We start from the raw sequence: 18,206 nt of genomic DNA on the forward strand, positions 1-18,206 counted from the left end.
GACTGGTTGGATCTCCTTGCAGTCCAAGGGACTCTCAAGAATCTTCTCCAACACCATAGTTCAAAAGCATCAATTCTTCAGCGCTCAGCTTTGTTTATAGTCCAACTCTCACATCGATACATGATCACTGGAAAACCCATAGCCTTGACTAGATGAACCTTTGTTGGCAAAGTAATATCTCTGCTTTTTAATATGCTATCTAGGTTGGTCATAACTTTCCTTCCAAGGAGTAAGCGTCTTTTACTTTCATGGCTGCAATCACCATCTGCAGTGATGTTGGAGCCCAAAAACCTAAAGTCTGACACTGTTTCCACTGTTTCCCCTGTTTCCCCATCTATTTGCCATGAAGTGATGGGACCGGATGCCATGATCTTAGTTTTCTGAATGTTGAGCTTTAAGCCAACCTTTTCACCCTCCTCTTTCACTTTCATCAAGAGGCTTTTTAGTTCCTCTTCAATTTCTGCCATAAAGGTGGTGTCATCTGCATATCTGAGGTTATTGAATTTCTCCTGGCAATCTTGATTCCAGCTTGTGCTTCTTCCAGCCCAGCGTTTCTGATGATGTATTCTGCATATAAGTTAAATAAGTATGGTGACAATATACAGCCTTGACGCACTCCTTTTCCTATTTGGACCAGTCTGTTGTTCCATGTCCAGTTCTAACTGTTGCTTCCTGACCTGCATACACATTTCTCAAGAGGCAGGTCAGATGGTCTGCTATCCCCATCTCTTTCAGAATTTTCCAGTTTATTGTGATCCACACAGTCAAAGGCTTTGGCATAGTCAATAAAGCAGAAATAGATATTTTTCTGGAATTCTCTTGCTTTTTTGATGATCTATCGGATGTTAGCAATTTGATCTCTGGTTCCTCTGCCTTTTCTAAAACCAGCTTGAACATCTGGAAGTTCACGGTTCATGTGTTGCTGAAGCCTTTCTTGGAGAATTTTGAGCATTACTTTACTAGCGTGTGAGATGAGTGCAACTGTGCGGTAGCTTCAACATGCTTTGGCATTGCCTTTCTTTGGGATTGGAATGAAAACAACCTTTTCCAGTCCTGTGGCCACTGCTGAGTTTTCCATATTTGTTGGCATATTGAGTGCATCACTTTCACAGCATCATCTTTCAGGATTTGAAATAGCTCAACTGGAAGTCCGTCACCTCCACTAGCCTTGTTCATAGTGATGCTTCCTAAGGACCCTTGACTTCGCATTCCAGGATGTCTGGTTCTAGGTGAGTGATCACACCATCGTGATTATCTGGGTTGTGAAGATCTTTTTTGTACAGTTCTTCTGTGTATTCTTGCCACCTCTTCTTAATATCTTCTGCTTCTGTTAGGTCCCTACCATTTCTGTCCTTTGAGTAACTACCAAATTAATGCTATTCAGCTCAAAATCAGGATAGTATACTGACTTCCAAGTGTTGTTTTTGGTGGAGATGACAGGAATAGACTTAAGAGAAGGGTAAATATTATGGACTTTCCATCTCACCAACTGCTGTACCCTAAAACATTGTCTTCTTCAGAGTAGGTCTTGATGTAATGCCTTAGTATTTATGAATATCTCTCTAGAATTTTTGTGCCCAGTCCTTATACCATTCCTGGCTGAGATCACATGACTGGCCTTCACAACAGTCTTTCAGAGCCTAGTAGCTAAAATGACAGTTTGACAATCCTTATTTTCAGAATAGCATATGGGAATTCTCTGTCCAAACATCCCCAAGCTAGCTTTTAGGCTCAGAGCAGGCCTTTTCCAGGTCAGTCAGTCCTTCCAATGGTGACCCCAAGCCCAGTATGTACACAACAGGCTTAAGGAGTTTTAACAAAGAGTAGGTGTCGAGGGCAGTGAAGAAAATTGGGTACATGGGTTGAGGAGTCCATATGAGTATGCAAGGGATCCCTGCTGATGTGAGGAAGGTTGGAGCAGAGAGTGGGAAGAGAAAGGGAAGCAGGAAGAGGACTGAAGCAAGGTCTGGCTCTCCCTATGCCACCATGTTCTGGCAACAAACTCTGAGGAGTCCAAAAATTCTAAATTCAAATTTGGACTTCCAGGTTGTCCTGAGGTATTTTTGTCAAGGTAGGAGGACAGAACATATTTTATTTGTTAGCTTGCTTTATAATATTTAGACATATGTTTTGTGAGCCTCCATTTGTGCTCTTGTCTTAGGGCCTACCACACCCCTATACCCTTCTAGAAAAGCCTTCACAGCCCACACAGCTCAGTGGTCCAGCTGAACCCACATGCTGAATAGCCTCGCATCTGTCTTACTTTTCAGACTGCCTTATTTTAGCTCCTAAGAGTGGTTAGCTCATACAGGCCTTTGAGTTAAGGATTCATCCTTATGGCCACATTTTTTTCTTTTTCAGTTCTATCAGTTTATTGCTACCAACCCATCTCCCTCCACCCTCGTTCACATGTTCTCAGTCATGTAACCCCACAGACTGCAGCCTGCCAGGCTCCTCTGTCCGTGGACTTTTCCAGGCAAGAATACTGGAGTGGGTTGCCATTTCCTTCTCCTGACCACATGTTTTGTACAAACCCTGTAATAATTTCCATGTCTGTGTCACTTAGGACATTAAGAGTATAAGGTTTATCTGGCTTCCAGGGACCATTATATTAATTCAATTGAACTAGGAGCCTTGAAAGGGGCTTCCCAGGTGGTGCAGTGGTAAAGAATCCGCCTGCCAATGCAGGAAATGAAATAAGTCAGAAGGATCCCTTGGAATAGGAAATGGCAACCCACTCCAGACCGGAGAGCCTGGTGGGCTACAGTCCATGGGACTGAGCAAACACGCACCCAGGAGCCTTGAAGACAGGCCTGAAGAAGATGAGGCAGTTCATATTTGGCTGACAACCTGATTTTCTTTTTACTCGGCAGTGTTGTGCTGGCTGAAGAAGAGAACAATGTCTGGCACAACAGGCCCCAGGAGGCAATTTGAGGGGGAAAGAGGATGAAGCCACTGCTAGGAGAGAGAATTTTGTTTTTTGGCCAAGCCAGGTAGCATGAGGAATCTTGGTTCCCAGATCAGGGATCAAACCTGAGCCTCCTGAAGGGGAAGCCCAGAATCGTAACCACTCTCCTTAAGAAAGAGATTCTGAAGAAAAATTAGAAGTACACACAGGTATTTTTAGGGAAATTTTCTATATGTTCTGAGGAACTTGCTGAACTTTTCTAAGAAAAGTCAGTGAACTCTTTCCACTATTCAAGACAGTTTATGGATTTGGATTTGTTGTTTTGGAGAAGGCGACTGAAGGATGGGATCTGGTGCTGAGTATAGTGTGAAGATGATCTTGGAATGACAACAGAAGCTGCAAAGGGCCCATTCGGGTTAAATAAGTAAAAGGAATATTGACCATTAGTTTCTCTTTCCCCAGAGCTGATTGTGTGAAGGCTTTAAAGGACCTATGTGATGACCACATAGCTGAGATTGAACCCAGGGGCAGTGGCCACAGGCTTACCCCGGGCTTCCTGGAAGCTGAACTAAGAGCAGGATGAGCAGTGTGCTTGGCCTTTGTCCACCACATTCTCTGCTTTTAAATATGTGCTTTGGTTGTTTTCTGTTTTCCCTATAAAAGTAGTTCAGGGTCATGAAAAAAATTGGGAAATATAGAAAAAGTTAAAGGAAAATAAAAATCATCCATGGTCCTGCCATCTGAATCCCATCAATGTAAACATTTATTATATTTCCTTCAAGGCTTTTTTTCTTCTTTGTAAAGATGGTGTGTGTATGTGAGAGAGAGAGAGAGAGAGAGAGAGGAAGAGAGACTGATTTTAATATAATTGGATTCAGTTCCCTAAAGCACTGTTTTCAAGGCAACTGGATTAATATGATTAATGTAAGTTCTAAAATGAGTCATTTTAGGATTACTGAGCAACTTCATGAGGTTTGGTGAAAACAAAGTTGATTTTCCTTTATCTTGTCATCAAGAATCACCTATTCTAATCTTCAGCTGCTTTTTCATGGTCCAAGTTCAGTAAAACATGAACATGGATACAAATTAAGAGATGTAACGGTGAGAAATACAACTGAGGCATGATGAGCTGTTATGACTTTAACACTGAGCAAATTATTACACAAATCCGAGCCCCTTACTCACAAGAGACCTATTTATGATTAAGGTTAAAGGGGTTAAAAATCAGGTTTAATCATTTGAGTTTTCTGCTAAGTCTTGCCACAAAATGGATCAGGATTAGATTTTTGTGGCATAAGTTGCTCCATATTTCTTGGTGAGTTTTCTCCAAGATGAGCAGTAGATGAGATCTGACAAACCTGAGAATGGAATATCAGTAGTATATAAGAAGCTGCATTTTATATTGAGCACAAACTGAGAAATCAAATTCATTTTGCCATAGTTTCTAAGAGACAAAAATGGACTCTCAGCTCATTTTCTCAGAGAGTGTGAGAAAATGTCCTGGGGAGAAACACTGCCAGTCAACTCTATTAGCTTTCATACCCCTAGGCTTTTGCTTGTGTGTGTGTGTGTGTGTGTGTGTGTTCTCAGTCGTGTCCAACTCTTTGTGACCCCATGGGCTATAGCCTACCAGGCTCCTCTGTCCATGGGATTTTTCAGGCAAGAATACTGGATTGGGTTGTCATTTCCTTCTCCAGGAGATCTTCCTAGTCCAGGGATCAAACCCGAGTCTCTTGTATCTCCTGCATTGGCAGGCAGATTCTTTACCACTGTGCCACATCCTAAAACCTAGAAGATCTGTGCTAATGCACCATCTTTCTAAATCAACACTTAAGGCCAGCCAGCTCAAATGCCAACACTCCAGGAAGCCCTTCTATATTTTCAAAATCTTTTGTTTCTATGACCCCTATTTAACCTTTGTATTATTCTGCCATATGGAACGATGTATTTTGCTTGATGATATTTTAAAACATTTCTGAGTAATATGTTTACAGTGGTTCAAAAAACAAACCACATAGGTCATCACTTTATGGCTGATTCATATCAATGTATGACAAAACCCACTGAAAAATAATAAATAAATAAATAAATAAATTTTAAAAAAATTAAAAAAATAAAAAGTCTACAAATAATAACTTCGGAGAGGGTGAGGAGAAAAGGGAATCCTCTTACACTGTTGGTGGGGACTGTAAATTGGTGCAGCCATTATGAAATCCAGTATGGCAGTTCCTCAAAAAAACTAAAACTAGAGTTGCCATATGATCCAGCAGTCCCTCTCCTGGCCATATACTCAGACAAAACTATAATTTGACAAGATATATGCACCCCAATGTTTATAGCAGCATTGTTTACAATAGCCAAAACATGGAAACATTGAGAGTTTGGCGTTAGTAGATGCAAACTAGTATATATAGGATGGATAAACAACAAGGTCCTACTGAATAACACATGGAACTATATTCGGTATCCTGTGATAAACCACAGTGAAAAAATATGAAAGAGATTATATATGTATAACTGATTTATTTTGTTGTACAGCAGAACTTAACACAGCATTGTAAATCCACTACATGTCAATAAAATAAAATAAAATAAAATGTACCCCTCCCCCAAACAAAAAATCAAGTAATATGAAACATATCCAGCATACAGTCTTTTCCCTGCCCCTGGTCCCACATCTCACGAACACGTCTGTAAGTTTCTCGTGTCTACTCCACATTTTCTTCACGTGAATCACATTTTCTTCATGCAAACATGAACACAAACCTATTATTTCCCCATCCCTGTTTTCTTACACAAGAGGTAGCTTGATAGACATCCTATTCTTGTTATATTAATACATTCTATTCTTAGATATACATAGATTCTTTAGATATACATACTATTCTGTACTTTGCTCTTTTCATTTTAACTTATCAGTGCATCTCGGAAATTATTCCATATCAATTCAGAAAGAAATTCCTCTTTCGGTTTAAAAAGCCTTTTATTTATTTTATTTATTTATGTCTGTGCTGTCCTGTGCTTAGTCACTCAGTCGTGTCTGACCCTTTGCAACCCCTTGGACTGTAGCCCTGCCAGGCTTCCCTGTCCATGGGGATTCTTCAGGCAAGAATACTGGAGTGGGTTGCCACGCCCTCCTGCAGGGGATTTTGCCATGCCCTCCTCCAGAGGATCTTCCCAACCTAGGGATCAAACCCAAGTTTCCCGTGTCGTGGGCAGATTCCTTACTGTTTGAGCTACAAGGGAAGCCAAAAATACTGGAGTGGGTAGCCTATACCTTCTCCAGGGGATCTTCCCAACCCAGGAATTGAATCGGGGTCTCCTGCATTGCAGGTGGATTCTTTACCAGCTGAGCTACCGGGGAAACCCTATTTTTGTTTGCACTGGGTCTTTGTTGTTGCAATGGTTTTTTCTAGTTGCGATGACCACGCTTTTCATTGTGGTGGCTTCTCTTGTTCCAGAACATGGTCTCTAGAACACTTGGGTTCAGTAGTTGTGGCAAATAGGCTCAGTCACCTGGAGGCATGTGGGATCTTCCTGAACCAGGGATCAAACCCATGTCCCCTGCATTACAAGGTGGATTCTTAACAAATGGGTCATCAGGGAAGTCCTTTAAAGGCTTTTAAAATTTTAAAAATTCTATTATATATGTCTCCTAATATATTTCACCAGTACCACGAATGATGGACAATTTGGGTTGTTTCCAATCTTTGGTACACCAGTGATGCTTTGAAGACATATGCTAATTTGCACTGTGTATGTACATCTTTGGATAAATTCCCCAAAGCAGAATGGCTAGGTCAAAGATTGTACAGTTTTGTAATGTTGCCAGATAGTGCCAAATTGCTCTCCATAGGGTTTCTACCTATTTATACTCTCCTCAAAAAAATAGAAGAAACCTGTTTTTCCACTGCCTTGCCAACAGAGAGACAAGGAAGGAGAGAAGGTTTAGGAAAGAATGGTTTGGTATCGAAAACAAGAAGACAATTAGATGAAGACTGCAAGGGCACAATGTCAGACCTGACCTCTCCTCTGAGGTTCAGCCCATCTCTCTCAGAGATACCTGGCAATGTCCAGCTGAGCATGTCTAACTTGGAATTCATTAAAACTGAAGCTTCCTCTTGTCTACCAATGGACTCACCATTTTCTCATATTTAAAACTTTGTAGGAGGAGAGGGTATGGGTGACTAGGCTTTCACTTTTTCCTTTAGAAATTCTGAATTCATATGCTTTATTTTATAATGTGAAGCATGTATTTCTTTTGTAATTTAAAACCAGTGATAACGTACTGTGAACAAAATTATGAGTCTAGTTATCTTTTAGTCTTTATTTATCTATTCAACCACTTTTTATTCTGTCAGCTGTTTTTTTCCCCTTTTTCTTTTCTTGCTGGGTGCTTATGGTTTTAACTAGCTTTACAAGGCAACTGGCTTCCCAGGTAGCATTAGTGGTAAAGAAACTGCCTGCCAATGCAGGAGACATAAGAGACCCAGATTTGATCCCTAGGTCAGGATGATCCCCTGGAGGAGCACATGGCAACCCACTCCAGTATTCTTGCCTGGAGAATCCCCTGGACAGAGGAGCCTTGGTGGGCTACAGTCCATGGGGTTGGAAGAGTCAGATAAGACTGAAGTGATTTAGCAAGCACGCATAAGGAAATTAATCAAGAAAAAAACCATTATTCCTACTTTGTAAGTATTTCTAAGCATCCTCTTCCCTGGCACCACTTTCATACCCACTCCCAGTTTTTAAACTGAAGAGAAATTAAGAAAAAAATCTCTTAATGATGTGTTTAAATAATAGTTATTAGAACTGGGATACTATTTTAGGGCAAATTTATAAAGTTAGAATTTATAATAGCTACATGGTATTTTAATGTGCTATAATACCCTGTGGACTGTAGCCTGCCAGGCTCCTCTGTCCATGTGGATTCTGCAGGAGTGGGTTGCCATGCCCTCCTCCAGAGGATCTTCCCTACCCAGGGATTAAACTCATGGCTCTTATGTCTCCTGCATTGGCGAGGGGGTTCTTTACCAGTAGTGCCACCTGGGAAGCTCATAATATATATTAATACTTTTCAATCCACTGAGGTCCTTTAGGTAACAAAGGTGCACATTCATATCCATTCTATACCATTTGAAGCAAAATTGTACTTACTATCTTAAATTATAGAAACTTAAAACTGTCACATTCTTGGTCAAATATATAATTCATTTGTTATCAATGTCGTTATTAAAACATCTTTAGATGGAAAGCTATCATCAGCTTTTATCATGTCTGGCTTTATTTTGGGATTTCCAAAGATTTAATATAGTAAAAGGGAAAGTCCATTTCCTAGTGCCCTTGATCTTTGTACATTCACTTTTGTACAGATAAGGACACCGTACATTAATGTAGCTGACCCACGTTTCCTATATGGCACCAGGCGACAAGCCAGGTAACAAAGGAACATGTTGATGGATCTCACATGGTTGCTTCCCGCTAGCTCAGCTCACAGTTGGGTTCCCTCTGTACCAACATCTTTATCAACCTTGTAGCCTTTATTCAACTGTGTTCCTACTAAGTTGCATTTAGCTGTGTTGCTTCATCAAAATGCGTGAAATATGAGGAAAATACAAATGCAAGCAGCAGTCAGTGGAAGTGCAGTTCTCATAAACTTAAAACAATTGAGATACAGAAGGAAATCAGGTGGTGAATCTTTAGCCTCAATAATGAGGACTCATACTGAGAACTCCCTACGCCTTAGTCACTATTCTAATCACTTCACATGACTTAATTCATTGATTCTCACAATATGTGGGATACAAATGATGGAGGCATTATCATTCCCTCTGTGTTTTCTTTTTGTTTATTTGGCCATATGGCATGTAGGATCTTATTTTCCTGACCAGGAATGGGACCTGGGGCCCCTGCAGTGGAAGCACAGTCTTAACCACTGGACCACCAGGTAAGTCCCGCATTCTCTCTGTTTTCACAGATAGGGAAATCTATCCACTATCCATAGGGAAGTAAACAGCCTGACCCAAATTGGAAAGCTGCCTTCCAGACTTTGATAGTCAGCTCCACTCAGCTGGGATGTGTGTTAGTCGCTCAGCTGTGTCCGACTATTTGCGACCCCATGGATCATAGCCCACCATGGGGATTCTCCAGGCAGGATATACTGGAGTGGGTTGCCATGCCCTCCTCCAGGGGATCTTCCCAATAGGGATCAAATCCAGGTCTCCTGAATTGCAGTGGATTCTTTACTAGCTGAGCTACCAGGGAAGCTGGGATGGAGAAACTTAAATTTAAAGAACATCCACTAAATTTTGGAATCACAGATCTAAGAGACAAGACACAACTAGGAATTTTAGACTATATTTTAGCTCTTTGGAAATGGAACTCTCTCCTTGAAAACCACAAACCTGTTTTTGAATTTGATACATCTAACACGGGTGTGTATTTTCTGGAGCACATTGTGTACTGAAGTAGGAAGCCCTTGTGGTGTTGTGTATGTTTTTGACGCAAGTGGAAAGATGTGAATCCCATGGGGACAGAGTATTTGTCTAACAGTTCTCCAGCACCTATAATGCTCAGCAAAAGTTTGTTGTGGTGGAGGGTGAACGGAGTAGTGGTTTGGAAACCATGCCACCAACATGCGGAACACCAACATCAAGAAGCACTCTACTGGGACTTCCCTGGTGATCCAGCAGCTAGGACTCCATGCTTCCACAGCAAGGGGCCAGGGTTCAATCCCTGGTCAGGGAACTAAATCTTGCACATCAGAACTCAAATATCCTGAGTGTCCCAACTAAGACCTGACTCAGTCAAATAAATAAGTAAATATTTAAATTTTAAAAAAGGACAAATTTTTTTTTTTAAAGAACCACTCTACTGAAGTAAATCCCCCTGTTGATAATGGGGGAAGCTATGCACATGTGGGGCAGGTGTATGGAAAATTTCTGTACTTTCCCCTCAATTTTGCTGTGACCCTAAAGCTTCTCTAAAAGATAGTCTATTTTTTAATCTTTTTAAGATAGTCCGTTTTAAAAAAATTAAATCCTCCCAAGTGTTTGTAACAATATCTTGAAAAATATGTTATCTTAAACACACACACATCTATGTGTATATACAAATAGTTATAAGCATACATAAACACAACTTATAAGTGCATGATAATAAAAGCAAAACATATGTCTCATCTTAAATATGTAACTACATTTATTTATAGGTCTATGACAACAAAGTTGAAATAATGGTTGTTGTAAAACCTACGCTTTTTTTTTTTTTTTTTGCCAGTTTCCTAAAGCTTGTGGAATCTTAGTCTCCTGACCAGGGATTGAACTCAAGCCCATGGCAGTAAAAGAACTGAGTCCTAAACACTGGACTATGAGGAAATTCCCTCTATGCATTTTTTTCTTTTGAAGAGGTGAGCAAAACTTCCCTCCTGGCTTCACTGAGACAACTGTGTATGAATTAAAGAAGCAGTCGGTTGTGGGTGGCAAACAGCTGCATGCCCCAGAATGGAGGTATTCTCTCCTTAGAGACTGTCCCCATTCACCATCTCCTCTTTTTTAATATATTTATTTACCTCTACTGGGTCTTAGTTACAGCACACGAAATCTTTTTAGTTGCAGCATGAGGGATCTAGTTCCCTAACCAGGGATCGAACCCAGGTCCCCTGCATTGGGAACGCACAGTCTTAACCACTGAACCACCATGGAAACCCTCACCATCTCTTTTTAATAGGGCATAGCTCCAGGGCACCTCCCTTGTGACACCACTTGCTTGGAATGTGATTGTACAGATACCTGGTCCAAGCGGAGCTTCCATAGGCTTTCCAGTGACCTATGGACAGGGTGGCGTGGTTTGAAAGGTTGAGCTGGTTGAGTTGGATTCTTTCTCTCCCTTGCTTTCTTTCCCTGGAACTTGAATCCAGAGACCAAGAGGGAAGTTTCCAGTCAGTTGTGGGCAATAGAGCTGAAAGGTGGTTTGGGGGCCTGAGCCAGGATTATGACAAACGAGAGACTCTTTGCAAGCTGAAATTATGGAAGGAGGAGCAACCACGAGTAAGTGGGAGAAGCTAGAAGAGACACAGAAGGACATCCATCCTTGCTGAGAAGCCAGGAAAGGACAGAGAGCATATACAGCCCTACCTTTCTTTGTGTTTTTTCCCAGACTCTGGGGCATATATACCTTTTTTTATTTGGCTGCCCCACAGTGTATGTAGGACCCCAGTTCCCTGACAAGGGATTGAACCCGCACCTCCTGCCTTGGAAGCCTGGAATCTTAGCCATTGGACTGCCAAGGACATCTGGAGCATATACACCTTTAAAATATTTTTCTCACAAAACAACCCGTGTCCCTTTTTTTTTTTTTTTTGCTCCTTGTTACTAGAGGAGACTAGATTGAAATAGCAGATAGCAGGAGAAAAAAGTCTCTGACATGGAGGGTATAAAATAAAAACTAAAAGACAGGATAACTATATAAGTACAGCAGTCCAGGGACATAAAGTATAGTGGCAAACAGTGGTTCCATTCAATAGTCCCCAAGGACCTCAGCTCAGTACAACCCTGTGAGATAATCAATATTTATAGTGATGACCTTGAGTCTTCAAGCACAGGCTGCTTCACATTCAGCATATTTTCAAAAGGCAATAAAGCATGTAGAAAAATTTTCCTTCAAGTTAAAAAAAAGTTTTGGGGCTTAAACAAGGCAACGCTCATGCAGTTATGTGTCATTTTTTAGTTTGTTAAAGGCATATACTTATTTACATATGCCTTGCCTTTTCCAGCAAAGATTAAAGATGACGTAAAAGAAAACACAAATTTCAACAAGATAGCATAAGTTGACAGTAAGGGGGAAGACGAAAGAAAACCAGGCTGTGGTCACATTGTTGATCCAGGAGATTCAGTTATCATCAAAGTTCCCTTCTGTGGATCACCTCACTCCTTGATAGATCATGGGACATCATAACTAGTATTACTCATCATTCAATCATTTAAAAATCTGGAGCAAGGTCAGGACCTACCTTCTGAATGTAAAAATCAAATTGAAACTTGGAGAGAGAAAAAGAGGAAAATATTGGCTTGTATCAAGATGAATACAAAGTGCAGATCCCCAGACAAATCCATTAGTGAAAGAAAAATCACTGCTCATGTATTTTAGAAAATAATTAGTAAGAAGATAATATAGGGCAATGAAATGAGTTTCATAAAAGAACATCAGAATGCGTTCACAACACAGAAAAAAATGTGTTAATGGGAAAATGAAGGCAGAATTCTTTAATAAGACGCTAATGAGAGGCTTGTGTCACATCAATGTGAGATCTCCTGGGAGATTTTCTCAGATCTCCTGAGAAAATAAAATCATAAATTTATATAAATGTGCATTTAGTAAGCTGTCAATTTAAATGTATGTTTAAGTAATTACTGTTCCTTTATTTTGGTAAAATAATTGTTATATTATAGTAAAAATTATATTAATCAGAAGTAGCATCATATTATCCCACTGTTGAAATTCTCTGCTATATCCTTTTCACAAATCAATACTAACATATCAGAAGAACAAAGAATGTTTGAGTTAAACTCTCTATATAAAGGTAATTCATATTCCCATAAAAAAGCAGGAATATTTTTAGAAAACAAATTTATGGTTACCAAAGGGGAGGAGAGGGGAAGGATCAATTAGGAGTTTGGGATGAACATATACACACACTACTATACATAAAATAAACAAGGACCTACTGTATAGCATAGGGAACTATATTAAACATCTTATAATGCCTATAATAGAAAAGAATCTGAAAAAGAATAGATAGATATATATGTATAACTGATTGACTTTGCTCTACACCTGAAACTAACACAACATTGTAAATCAACCATATGCCAATTTAAAAAAATAATAACAAATAAATAAGTAACCAGCAAGAATTTTTCCAGGATCCTGGTTTGGACAGGCTCCTAAGGTGGTGCTAGTGGTAAAGAACCCGCCCGCCAATGATGGAGATATAAAAGACACACATTTGATCCCTGGGTCAGGAAGATCCCCTGCAGAAGTGCATGGCAACTCACTCTAGCATTCTTGCCTGGAGAATCCCATGGATAGAGGAGCCTGGTGGGCTATAGTCCAAAAGGTTGCCAAGAGTTGGACTCGACTGAATTGACTTAGTACTAACATTTTAATGTGTGCTTCCATTCATACTGGACCTGCATAAGGGGAAATCTTTTCTGATGTTCATTCCTGTTACAGAGTTGCTGCTTAGAAGATAAAAGTTTCAGAATTAAACAAATATATATAGATTTGATGCACGGCAGCTGAGTGATGATATCTTGGGCAAGTTACTTCAAATTTTCACCTTAGCTTCTTAACTGCAAATGAAGTTGACAAGGTTGTATGGAAGATAAAATAAGATACTGTATAGTAAGTACTTAGTTCAGTATCTGATACCATCTGAACCTAATAAATGATGCCTCTTATGGTAGAAACACTGATAACCCAGGAGATCTCACATTGATGTGACACAAGCCTCTCATTAGCGTCTTATTAAAGAATTCTGCCTTCATTTTCCCATTAACACATTTTTTTCTGTGTTGTGAACGCATTCTGATGTTCTTTTATGAAACTCATTTCATTGCCCTATATTATCTTCTTACTAATTATTTTCTAAAATACATGAGCAGTGATTTTTCTTTCACTAATGGATTTGTCTGGGGATCTGCACTTTGTATTCATCTTGATTTTTTCCTTTTGCTCCTTTTCATTTCACCCCAGATAAAATGCAGATAATCATGCCAACTTCTGTATAAAGTCTTATCTGACTAGCTCCATCATGTGTCTAGAATGAGTTTTACAATTTTGAAAGTTTTCACTTCATTGCTTCTATGATCTCAAATAAGAATAAATATCTGGTAAGATATTACTGAGTCCTCTAAAAAAAAAAAAAGGCATAAATGAAGGAAATTGGAAAACCTTTCATTTTAAAAAGTGAGGATTTTTTGGGAGGTGAAATTTGGCCAAAAATCTATGGTGATCATGAAAAGTCTGACATTTCATTTCAGACTTAACATCAATTTATTTTATAATTAAGGGAACTGAAGCTCAGAGAAATTAAGATCTTACAGACAGTTGAGTTGAAAAGCCAGACTACAGATTCAAGTTTATGTGCATGAAATCTCATATTCTAAATACTGCCTAGACATAACCATTAATCTATATATTTATATTTCAATCTGGAAAGAATTATATTACATAATCATGAAAAATGAACACAAGCAGATATCTTCATCGAAGTTGCACCTAGTAGAGCTGGGAATTCTTCCTGAAACTGGAAAGAGACTATTAGGGCAAATAAACGTAAGCACTTAAAAAAAACTCTCAGGGACTTTTCTGGCAGTCTAGTGGTTAAGACTTCGCCTTTCAATGCAGTGGGTGCAGGTTCGATCCCTGGTCAGAGAGCTAAGATACTACATGACTTCTAGCCAAAACATAATACAGAAGCAACACTGTAACAAATTCAATAAGGACTTTAAAAATGATTTACTTTAAAAAAAACACTTAAATGCTAACACAACTGAAAAACAGTTTCAGGGTAGTTTTAGATAAATCTAAGGCTGATAAGTTGGTGATGGATTCCTAATAAGCTCAAATTTCCCTTTTGGTAACCTCTGTTCATTAGTGTGTTTTTTTTTTTTTTTTTTTTTTTTTTTTGCTGCTCCACTTGGGGATCTTAGTTCCTGGACTAGGGATTGAACCTGGTCCTGCAATGAAAGCACCGAGTCCTAACCACTGGACTGCCAGGGAATTCCCTATTCATTAGTTCTTTTTTTTTTTTTAAGGCTTTTAGAATGGCTTTATTTAAATATTATATGCAAATAACACATAAAGAGTAATATATGGATTGGTTGTATGAAAAGAAGGACTATTCATAGAAAATGAAAATTAAATTTAACAAAATATTCAAGTTGAAGTGAAATAGTTCATGTTTGGAATAAAAGTTTTAGTGTTCTTTTTCTCTTTGAATTACTATACTCTGTTCATTAGTTTTTAAGATACTTGCTCATATTTTGAAGCTGACATGCCCCTGAGACATGGATTTACCTGAGAATAATGAATCATATCTGAATATACTTAGCCAATGATCACTCCTGTACGGACCTAGTACATAATGAGTGCTCAGCAGATGCCTCATGGGTTTCCTGTCCAGTCTGTGCTACAGAAAGCTTCCAGATCAATTATCTAAACTATAGCTTCAAATATGGTAGTTCCTTGTACAAAACTACTTTTACTTCTTATTATATTTGTATCTTTCCTGTAATTATTTATTGTTTTAAAATTTATCTTTCGTCTCCCTCCTTCTAAAATTGTAAGCTTGATGAAGTCAGAGACCACTATATTCATAGTGGCCATGATTAGGTCATTCGATTACATCTATTTGCCTTCCTGTGTAGATGAGGACAAGAACTTGGTCAATGATCTTTCAATTTTTAAGACAGAGATATAATTCACATACTATAAGGTTCACCCTTTTAAAATGCACAAGTCAGTGGTTTGTATTGTAGTATATTCACAAAGTTGTGCAACCATCACCACCATCTCCAGAATATTTTCACCAATAAGGAAACACACAACTATTAGCAATTATTCCCACACACGACTGAGTGACTTTCACTTTACTTCACCTCTCTCCCCAGTCCCTGGAAATCAATGTTATCAATTTCTGCCTCTATGGATTTTCTAATTTCATATAAACGGAATCATATAATATGGCGTCTTTTTCCCTGGATTCTTTCACTTAATATTTTCAAGGTTCATGTTGTAGCACGCGTTAGTACTTCCTTTTTAACAGCTGAATAATATTCTATTCTGTGGATATACTACATTTCGTTTACCCATTCCAGACAAGAGGATTTTTAACATCCATTCCAACTCGAGGATCCTTTATTCAAGTGAAGGTTTACCACCAAAGTTCATGAAGCAAATCACAGTGAATCATTATGCTTGGGAGTTTTTCTGCGCCCTTAAGTTTTCAAATCGTACCTAACACAGATCCAGAGAGGACTGTCTTGTTATGACCCAGGATGCTTACTTCCTGAACCCTGAAAACAACATCAGGTTCTCTAATTTATTTCAGGATTCTGCTTCCCACCCCCACCCCAACCGTCTCCTCACTGCCCACCTGATTTCTTGACTGTAATGCAAATTATCATCAGCAGATCTGTGCTGACCGAGACTGGGTGGGCGTTCTTCCCACGCCTCTATCCCCTGTCCTTGGGCTAAGAGCATGTGCAGTTTCTTCGCCATCAAAAACGCCCCCTCCTCTCCTCCCCCTTAAAAAGCCTTCTTTTGTTTTCCAAGGAAATTCAGGTGAAAGAAAGGGTGGGGGAAACGATATTTTTGACTTTCCTCACAATCCAGACGTTGGAAAGAAAAAGGATTTCCTTTGGGCTGCTGCCATGACTCTGATCTTTTATGCTGATAAAATATTTCCTCCTTCTTCTAAAAAAAAAAGAAAAGAAAAAGCTATGGGAAAAAATACACTTCAACTATACTTACTCTAACTTTAACGTTAAAAAAAAAAAAAAGTTTTCCAGTTTACTCTTCTTTCACAGAGCGGTTTTCTTCTTACCAGGTCAGGGACTGCAAGAGCGAGCGAGCCAAGTCAGCAGCGCTTTTTGGAGGCTGGCGTGGAGGACTACAGGATCCAGAGGGCTTTGGAAACTCCAACAGCTCCAAGCTTGGCTACTACGGTTTCCCCGAGGAGTGACGCTGTGAAAACAAACCCTGATTGGTCAGGCCAGGGCTGAATTCTCCATTTATGGACAGATTGCCCTGCCCGAGCCGAGGCTCAGCCAGAGGAGTACGGAGTAAGTGGCCGAAGAAAGAGGAGCGAGGCAGGGCAGCTCGTGGGACGCGCGGAGAGCTTTGCACTCACCTAGGCGGGGCGGCGAGCGCCGGGTCTGGGTGGACCCTGGTCCTCCCCAGGATGCGCCCCGCCTGCTAAGCAGCCTCCTGCTCGCCTTCACCTACCGCCGCCGATCCCGCCTGGATGGAGCGCCCCCAGGGTTCCCACTGGTTCCTGTGAGTGCTTGGGTTGTCGAGAGCCTGTTTTTGGCGAAGGGAACCAACTTTTGAAGTTCGCCCAGGAGACTGCGTTCCAGCCCCAGCTCCCCGGCAGCCGGACCCGGCAGAGGCGCGATCGCGGCGCGAGTCACCATGGTGAGTTGGCGGCGCGGCGTCCCGGGACGCCGGACCCGGGGATGGGGCGGGAAGCCCGGGCGCGGGGCACCCACCTTGGGCGCGCTGCCGCGGCCGGGAGTGGAGAAGGTGGACGCCGGAGTCGGCACGTCGCGAGTCCCGATTTCCTGCCGCTTTTCCTCCACCCGGGCTGGGGGAGAGGGAGTGGGGGGCCAAGGAAAACTTTCTTTCAAGTCGCTTTCGGCGTCGCCAAACTTTTCGAGGCCGGTTGGCTATGGCTGCCAGCTGTCGGAAGCCGGGGAGATCCGCATTCAGGGGCACGGCCCCCCGGGAGGGGGTGGGCATCGCTTTCTCCAGGCTGGGAAGGTAGGAGCGGCCGCCCGCGGCACCGGCGCCGCGGACCCCGCTCCTCCCCGGCCGCCAGGCAGCGCCGCAGTTGTCCCGCTGGCATCCGCGCGCCGGCGGGGCAGACGCGGCCGCACAAAGGCAGCGGGGCGCCAGGTAGGGCGAGCACCTGGCGGTGGGCAGGCGGCTGCGGGCGAGGGTGCCTCGGGGCAGCCGAGAGCCGCGCCGGCCTGAGCTCTCCTGCGCGCCGGCCCGGAGGGTCTTTGCATCAAAAAGGCCAAGTAAACACCACCCTCCCCTTTCTCCAAGTGCGAGGTGGCTGGCACTTTTCGGGTGTACTGCAGACGGTTTCGTAGGGGAGGAAGTCGAGTTTTTTGTTCTTCTTCCTTTGGTACTTGGGAAATTGATGGAAGTGGCTGGCTCTTTTTCTGGCTCGTTTCTGACTTTTCCTCTACCCCGCAACCTCCCGCCTCGACTACCCCGCCCCCCATAACCTTAGCCACATCCCTTGGGCTTTGGCGTGGTGTGTACTTTCTTTCCAAAGCACAGAATCGAGAGCTCTATTTTGAAGAGATTGGCAGTCCATCAGCGGAGGGGAAGGGGGGAAGTTTCTACCCCAAGGCTTCATAGTTTCCACGCTTGCTTCTTTTCGACTAATCCGACTTAGGACTTAGCTGGTCCTCTTCTTTTTTTTTTTTTTCCTAAGTGACTGTGAAAGTGGCGCTAAGTAAAAATGATAACCCGTGGAGTACTAATTTAAAAATCTCTATCCTGC

At 41.3% G+C, this 18,206-nt stretch overlaps 1 protein-coding gene across 1 annotated transcript in view; it reads left to right on the plus strand.

The window, feature by feature from the left end:
- Positions 1–16,721: 16,721 nt before the first annotated feature.
- MYO1E (myosin IE) overlaps positions 16,722–18,206 on the plus strand; it is a 211,836-nt gene continuing 210,351 nt past the window's right edge. The window contains 1 exon segment of the mRNA XM_065942033.1: positions 16,722–17,107. Within this exon segment, the coding sequence (XP_065798105.1) occupies positions 17,105–17,107 (3 nt within the window). The 5' untranslated portion in view covers positions 16,722–17,104.

Source organism: Muntiacus reevesi, chromosome 7 (genome assembly GCF_963930625.1).
Source record: "Muntiacus reevesi chromosome 7, mMunRee1.1, whole genome shotgun sequence".
NCBI lineage: Eukaryota > Metazoa > Chordata > Mammalia > Artiodactyla > Cervidae > Muntiacus > Muntiacus reevesi.